The sequence below is a fragment of the Perca flavescens genome, chromosome 20 (assembly GCF_004354835.1).
Source record: "Perca flavescens isolate YP-PL-M2 chromosome 20, PFLA_1.0, whole genome shotgun sequence".
Taxonomy (NCBI): Eukaryota; Metazoa; Chordata; class Actinopteri; order Perciformes; family Percidae; genus Perca; species Perca flavescens.
Window position 1 is genome coordinate 118,140 of NC_041350.1, and position 8,218 is coordinate 126,357.

Consider the following 8,218-nt stretch of genomic DNA (forward strand, 5'->3'; position numbering starts at 1 on the left):
GAGTGAAAGATTTCTTGGCAATGTTGTTGTTTTTCTGGGCCAGTGGAACCTGTGTGTGTGTGTGTGTGTGTGTGTGTGTGTGTGTGTGTGTGTTTGCCGGCTCACAGCCTGAGGCAAAAATGAGGGGACACCAACAACAAGTAAAGGCCAATCAAAAAAGATACTTTATTGTAAACCAAAACTATTAACTTTAAACAAAGAAAAAGGAATGAGGTGTGAGAATGTCATAATGTAAGGTGTATGTAAAGTGAATCTGTGTGTAAATGACTGAGTGGAAATTAAGTAAAACTATAAAGGAACAAACAAAACAGGATCCTACCTGGAGGAGCAGAGAGAGAGTAGAGTGGTTAGAAGCAGTTTAAATACCCTGAGCCCAGGTGGCTCCAATCACTAATGACCCTCCTCTGCCTGCAGGAGGAACCTCCCCTGCACTGCAGAGGAGGGGCCGTGACAGTTACCTGTGTATGTTACCTGTATGTGTTACTGTATGTGTTATCTGTGTGTGTGTGTGTGTGTGTGTGTGTGTGTGTGTGTGTGTTTTACCTGTGTGTGTGTTACCTGTGTGTGTCTCAGGTACGTTCCTGTGGTTGGCTCAGAGCAGGAAGGATCTGTTCTGTGTCTGGGATCAGGATGGAGAGCTCCGCCCCTCCTCCGTCCCTCTCCCAGTGGAGGTAAGCACACCTGTCACCTGTCTCTGCATCTGATTGGACGGTTTCTTCTGCTGGTGTTTAAATGGGTTCTGCTGTGTTCTCAGATGGAGCTGACCCAGCTGTCTGCCTGTCGGGATGCTCTGTGGGGTTTAGACACTCATGGCCGAGTCAGCATCCGGACGCTGTCTCCGTCCTGTCCCTTCGGACTCCACTGGACCCCCCTGGACCTCAGCCAGCTCGGTACGTACCAGACTCACCTCAGCCAGCTCGGTACGTACCAGACTCACCTCAGCCAGCTCGGTACGTACCAGACTCACCTCAGCCAGCTCGGTACATACCAGACTCACCTCAGCCAGCTCGGTACGTACCAGACTCACCTCAGCCAGCTTGGTACGTACCGGACTCACCTTAAGAAAATGTGACATTTTTTTATAAGAATAAAAGCAATTTCACATAATTTTAAATCATTATTATTCCCATATCTGTTATAAAACGTTGGGAAACCTACAGCAGGTAATAAATAAGTAACACTCAAAAAGCGTAAAGACTGAACTAGCTGAAGAAGTTTGACTACAGGCTGCAGAAAGGTTCCCGGGCCTTGAATCCAACTGAACGTTTCTTCCAAATAAACAATAGAGCTCCAACTCCTGGCCTGTCACATGATACCCTCCAACACAACAATACTTTCCCCCTCAGACACGTCTGGAAACCAGTGAAGACATTTTATTTGAAGGAAATGACTTGTTTCACTGTCAGAGTTTGATCCATTCGGTCCGATAACATTTGGAAAGTCTAGAAGAGACGCACGTTTAAATCATGTAATCCAGTTGAAGTTAGCGGAGCGCTGGACCGGAGGAATGCCGGTCGTGTTCCTGTCTGGGCCGCCCGGTGAGGAATCATTCGTGAAGGCTTCATGTTTCACTGAGGAACTCTCCGAGGAACAATCACTTCCTGCAGGTCTGATGATACGTCCATGGGCCCGCCTCACAGCGCCAGGCTTTCTACTGAGCTTTTATCACTTTTGGTTGTTGTTTTTGTTGCTTTTTTCAACAATTTTGGCACTTTTTTGGTGTCTTTGACACTTTTCCCAACATTTGACGTGTTTTATTGATTTCTTTTCAACGTTTTTGTGGCTTTTTGAAGTTTTTGGCACTTTTTTGACATTTTTGTCGCCTCCTCAAATGTTGCGAGACTTGAGTCTGTGCAGAAGACCAGAGAGAGAGGATGTTAAAAGTCTCTGTGCTCTCAGGACTTTTGGAGCTTTAACAGCCAATCAAACAGCCCCACCTGGCATCATGTGTATACTGTTGTATCCAGCCTCTGACTTTAATCATGCCTTAATCCAAAATTATATCAATTTCCACTAAACTGCCAGCAGGAAGCGCTAATGTTGAGTGTTTATGAAATGAAAAAAGATGAAGAGAAAAGACACAATGGACAATAAGCACACGTTAACGTGGCGGAGACAGAAGGAAACCTGCAGTGTTTGTGTTAGGATGACCACACCAAATTCTGTTCTCAATTTAACACGTTTTCAAGATTATTTAAATATTCATCAGTTTCTCTTCTTATGAAACCTCTCTTTACATTGGCACCGCACAGCTCTTATGTAAAAAGAAAACACATTGCTGGTTCTCCTGTTACTCCCGTTATTATATAACAGTCTGGCTCAGCACTCACTGCACATCCAGTTATTATACAGTTATTATATAACAGTCCGACTCAGCGCTCACTGCATACCTTCTACCTATACCCCCTAACCCTAACCCTAACCCTAACCCACTGCATACCTTCTACCTACACCCCCTAACCCTAACCCATACACTGCTAACTGCACGGAGAACAACAAGGGCAGAACATAATCTGTTTTAACTGAATATTCTCTGTTCAGCTCAGACAGACAGACAGACAGACAGACAGACAGACAGCTGCCTTGTTCAGGGACTCACAGCAGTGTGGAGGTACTACAGCTCAGACCCTGACCTGCTTCACAAGAACTAATCCAAACTGGTCCTTAAAGTCTTCTTTTGTAAAGGAATTGTTGGGTCTGATTTGTGGTCTGTGATTGGTCGAACAGTCAGTGTGTGTGTTTGTTTGGAGGGGGGGGTCTTGTGTGACATCATTCACTTCTGGTCAGGTTACAGTGTGACGCACACACACACACACAGACACACACACTCCATGTTGACCTCTAATTAACAACCCTGTTACATAACTTCCACCTGTCAATGTGACGGAGACACACAGCTGTGTGTGTCTGTCTGTGCATGTTGTGTGTGTGTGTGTGTGTGTGTGTGTGTGTGTGTGTGTGTGTGTGTGTGTGTGTGTGTGTGTCACACACTGTAACCTGACTGATGGCTCAGATCTGTTTTTAGTTCCTCTGTGTGTCTCACTATCAGAGATCACATGATGTCTCAGACCTGGGATCTGTTCTGAGACACGCTCCCCCCAGACTCAGCTGGACAGGAAGTCATGTTTTTGTTTAGACAGTAAAAAGCACAACAATGTTGTTCATATTGTCTCAGGTCTCCCTCTTATGAAATGGATTCTTTTATAAAATATTTTACTGCAAAAGTGGTTAAACTGACAGATATTACAGACAGACATTGTGGCACATCCCATAAATAAAAGAAGTACAAAATAAAGCCAGGCCGAATAGGAGATGTACTTGTTCTGCTTGTCCACCCAATGCAAGCATATATATATATTGATGACATTTAGTCTAGTTTTAGTCAGTTTGGCCTAAAAGGGATGCTTAGTACACATGGAGTCAGTCAGTCAGGTAGGAACTAAGAACCCACACACACTCTCTCTCTCACACACACACACACACACACACACACACACACACGTTTTCAGCTCCAGTGGCTAACGTCTAAAGCTAATGTTAAAATGAGACACATTAACCACAGCCTATGTCCCAGAGACAACCTGTCCACATGCACTATGGACATGTCCCATTGGAAACCTGTCCACATGCACTATGGCCATGTCCCGAGGGAAACCTGTCTACATGCACTATGGACATGTCCCAGGGGAAACCTGTCTACATGCACTATGGACATGTCCCGAGGGAAACCTGTCTACATGCACTATGGACATGTCCCGAGGGAAACCTGTCTACATGCACTATGGACATGTCCCAGGGGAAACCTGTCTACATGCACTATGGACATGTCCCGAGGGAAACCTGTCTACATGCACTATGGACATGTCCCAGGGGAAACCTGTCTACATGCACTATGGCCATGTCCCGAGGGAAACCTGTCTACATGCACTATGGACATGTCCCAGGGGAAACCTGTCTACATGCACTATGGACATGTCCCGAGGGAAACCTGTCTACATGCACTATGGACATGTCCCGAGGGAAACCTGTCTACATGCACTATGGACATGTCCCGAGGGAAACCTGTCTACATGCACTATGGACATGTCCCAAGGGAAACCTGTCTACATGCACTATGGACATGTCCCAAGGGAAACCTGTCTACATGCACTATGGACATGTCCCAAGGGAAACCTGTCTACATGCACTATGGACATGTCCCGAGGGAAACCTGTCTACATGCACTATGGACATGTCCCGAGGGAAACCTGTCTACATGCACTATGGCCATGTCCCGAGGGAAACCTGTCTACATGCACTATGGACATGTCCCAGGGGAAACCTGTCTACATGCACTATTGACATGTCCCGAGGGAAACCTGTCTACATGCACTATGGACATGTCCCGAGGGAAACCTGTCTACATGCACTATGGACATGTCCCGAGAGAAACCTGTCTACATGCACTATGGACATGTCCCGAGGTAAACCTGTCTACATGCACTATGGCCATGTCCCGAGGGAAACCTGTCTACATGCACTATGGACATGTCCCGAGGGAAACCTGTCTACATGCACTATGGACATGTCCCGAGGGAAACCTGTCTACATGCACTATGGCCATGTCCCGAGGGAAACCTGTCTACATGCACTATGGACATGTCCCAGGGGAAACCTGTCTACATGCACTATGGACATGTCCCAAGGGAAACCTGTCTACATGCACTATGGACATGTCCCAAGGGAAACCTGTCTACATGCACTATGGCCATGTCCCGAGGGAAACCTGTCTACATGCACTATGGACATGTCCCAAGGGAAACCTGTCTACATGCACTATGGACATGTCCCAAGGGAAACCTGTCTACATGCACTATGGACATGTCCCGAGGGAAACCTGTCTACATGCACTATGGACATGTCCCGGGGGAAACCTCTCTGGAGTCCCGTTGGTATACGGTGGACCGATCTATCGAGAAACTCAGAAACATCACACACCTCCTGCACTGCCTGGGCTCACTGCTTCTAAGTGTCTGTTTGTTACAGGAAGTGACTGTTTGTTACAGGAAGTGTCTGTTTGTTACAGGAAGTGTCTGTGTGTTACAGGAAGTGTGCGTCTGGTCAGTGTGAGCTGTGGCAGTCAGAACGTCTGGGCTGTGGATGGTCGAGGAGTCGTTTACTTCAGAGTCGGAACCCAACCTCTGAACCCGAGCATGATGCTGCCGGCCTGGATCCACATCGAACCTCCTGAACAGGTAACACCACACAGAACCACCTGAACAGGTAACACCACACAGAACCACCTGAACAGGTAACACCATACAGAACCTCCTGAACAGGTAACACCATACAGAACCTCCTGAACAGGTAACACCATACAGAACCTCCTGAACAGGTAACACCATACAGAACCTCCTGAACAGGTAACACCACACAGAACCTCCTGAACAGGTAACACCATACAGAACCTCCTGAACAGGTAACACCACACAGAACCTCCTGAACAGGTAACACCATACAGAACCTCCTGAACAGGTAACACCACACAGAACCACCTGAACAGGTAACACCACACAGAACCACCTGAACAGGTAACACCACACAGAACCACCTGAACAGGTAACACCACACAGAACCTCAGAGGGACAGAGGATTTTTGACTCAGTGTCTGTGTGAGCATTCAGGTATCTGTGACATCATGTCTCTGCAGCCAATGGGAGTGCAGCTGGTTAGCATTCAGACGAGTCCTAACGACCGTCTCCTCTGGGCATTGGACAACCGAGGAAGTGTCTTCGTCCGGACCGGACTCAGCGATGAGATGCCTGTAGGGACAGACTGGGAGCTGGTTCCAGGTACCTGTCTGTCTGCTCTGATCTGTATACATTTTACATATACATGTATATATATATAAATATATATATATATATACGTTTATAATGTAATTTATTTGTGTGTTTCAGGGTTAGCCGTGAGTCAGCTGGTCCTCAGCTCCCGGACGGTTTGGGTGCGGTGTGCAAACGGAGAAGTGGCTCGACGTTACGGCGTCTCTGACAGAAACCCTGCAGGAGATTACTGGAAGAAGATCCCTGGAAACACCAACTGGTTAACAGGTGAGTTTCTACTGGTTTTTATACTGGTTAATACTGCTGAACTCTGAAGCTCCTTAAAGCTGCATTCTCTGTAACTTCCAGCAGGGGGCGACTCCACTGGCTCCAAAAAGAAGTCTGTTTCTATAGAAATCTATTAGAAAATGAGCCGACTTCTCTTGATTTATTACCTCAGTAAACATTTTTATAATGAGTTTATGGTCTCAATCTCTAGTTTCAAGTTTTCTTCAACACAGCATGAACCTTGTTTGTCCCACTAGTCGGAAACCACATGAACGCAACATGTCTCTGTGTGCCTGAATGCAGCATTTCTCTGTGTACCTGAATGCAGCATGTCTCTGTGTACCTGAACGCAGCATGTCTCTGTGTACCTGAACACAGCATGTCTCTGTGTGCCTGAACGCAGCATGTCTCTGTGTACCTGAACGCAGCATGTCTCTGTGTACCTGAACGCAGCATGTCTCTGTGTACCTGAACGCAGCATGTCTCTGTGTACCTGAACGCAGCATGTCTCTGTGTACCTGAACGCAGCATGTCTCTGTGTGTCTGCAGTGACTCCGGAGGACGAGCTGTGGGCGGTGACTCCGATTGGTGGGTTGTCCCGTCGCCTGACGAAGCTCCTCCCACAGACTCCCTGTAGGCCCGCCCCCTCTGGCCCCACCCTCAGCATGGACGACGGCGACGACGAATGGGAGCTCATCTGACCCTGACCTCTGCTGGGGAGGCAGTGATGTCACAGTGACACCACTTCCTGTTTACTAACTTACTCCTGAAGCAGGAAGTGCAGGCCGGTGACATGACTTCAAAGAGAACCCAGGTGGCTTCTGGGAAATTAAGTGAACTGATACTTTGTTTTATTTTTGTCAAACAGGAAGCACTTTACTCTGAAGGGACAGAGGGACCGACTGGTTCTGAACCAGGACAGTAAAGGGACATTTCACATTTACTCGTATTTATTTATTTCATTCTACTTTGGAGTGGTTGGGAGTGGTACCAACTGGTTCTGACTGGTTCTGACTGGTTAGGGTTAGGCTTACCTTACCTAGTTCAGTCTGGTTCTTAACAAGGACTTTAAAGAGACATTTCACAGTTTAGTTTTTTATCAGAGACAGTTAGCTTCCAGCTAAATATTAAACATTTCAAAGTTCATTTTCTTATTTTCTATTCCTATGATTTCTATTCTGTGCTTTTCTGTTTCTTTCCTTTTCTGTTTTTCTTCTTCAGTTTTAATTCTCTGACTTTGAGTTAAATTAAGGTCCTAATCTGTTGAAGAGAAACTGTTGAGTTGTGATTTTGTTTCTTATTTTCCACTCAGCAGAGATCACACTGGTTTAAACTGGCTTGAACTGGTTTAAACTAGTTTAAACTGGCTTAAATTGGGTTAATCTGGGTGCGACCTTTAGCTCACCCAGTGAGAGCGCTCGCCCCGTGTTGGCTGAGTCCTGCAGCAGCGCAAGGGTTCGAATCCGACCGGCTGCCCTTTGCTGCGTGTCAGCCCCCATCTCTCTCCCCCTTTCATGTCTACCCACTTTCAAAATAAAGGGAAAAAACCCCAAAAAATAGTCTTTAAAAAAAATAAATAATAATAATTGGGTTAATCTGGGATATTCTCCAGACTGTGTTGCTGGGACCAGAGTGAACCAGGCAGCGAGATCACTGACACTTCTGCTGTCTGGTTCTGAGTCTGTTTTTGGCTCTGGTTTTGGTTCTGGTTCTGAGTCTGGTTCCGTGGGAAATATTGGCAGCAGAAAGAAGCCTACCCCCTACCCCCCCTCCATGAGAGACCTGTAGAAATGTAAATCTAATCGTCTGTGTTTGTTGAAGAAGAAACCAGTTTAACTCTTTAAAGAAGATTATCAATAAAACCTGATGGACTCTAATGGACTCTAACAGACCATGATGGACTCTAACTGACCCCGATGGACTCTAACTGACCCTGATGGACTCTAACTGACTCTGATGGACTCTAACAGACCCTGATGGACTCTAACATACCCTGATGGACTCTAACTGACCCTGATGGACTCTAACTGACCCCGATGGACTCTAACTGACCCTGATGGACTCTAACTGACTCTGATGGACTCTAACTGACTCTGATGGACTCTAACTGACCCTGATGGACTGTGACT

At 46.5% G+C, this 8,218-nt stretch overlaps 1 protein-coding gene across 1 annotated transcript in view; it reads left to right on the top strand.

Moving 5' to 3' along the window:
- Window positions 1-7,587, top strand: part of tecpr2 (tectonin beta-propeller repeat containing 2) — a 35,365-nt gene extending 27,778 nt beyond the window's left edge. The window contains exons 22-27 of the mRNA XM_028566267.1: window positions 574-671; window positions 755-890; window positions 5,086-5,234; window positions 5,690-5,831; window positions 5,940-6,089; window positions 6,639-7,587. Coding sequence (XP_028422068.1) covers window positions 574-671; window positions 755-890; window positions 5,086-5,234; window positions 5,690-5,831; window positions 5,940-6,089; window positions 6,639-6,790 — 827 coding nt within the window. The 3' untranslated portion in view covers window positions 6,791-7,587. The remainder of the gene's footprint in view (window positions 1-573; window positions 672-754; window positions 891-5,085; window positions 5,235-5,689; window positions 5,832-5,939; window positions 6,090-6,638) is intronic.
- The last annotated feature ends 631 nt before the right edge of the window (window positions 7,588-8,218 follow it).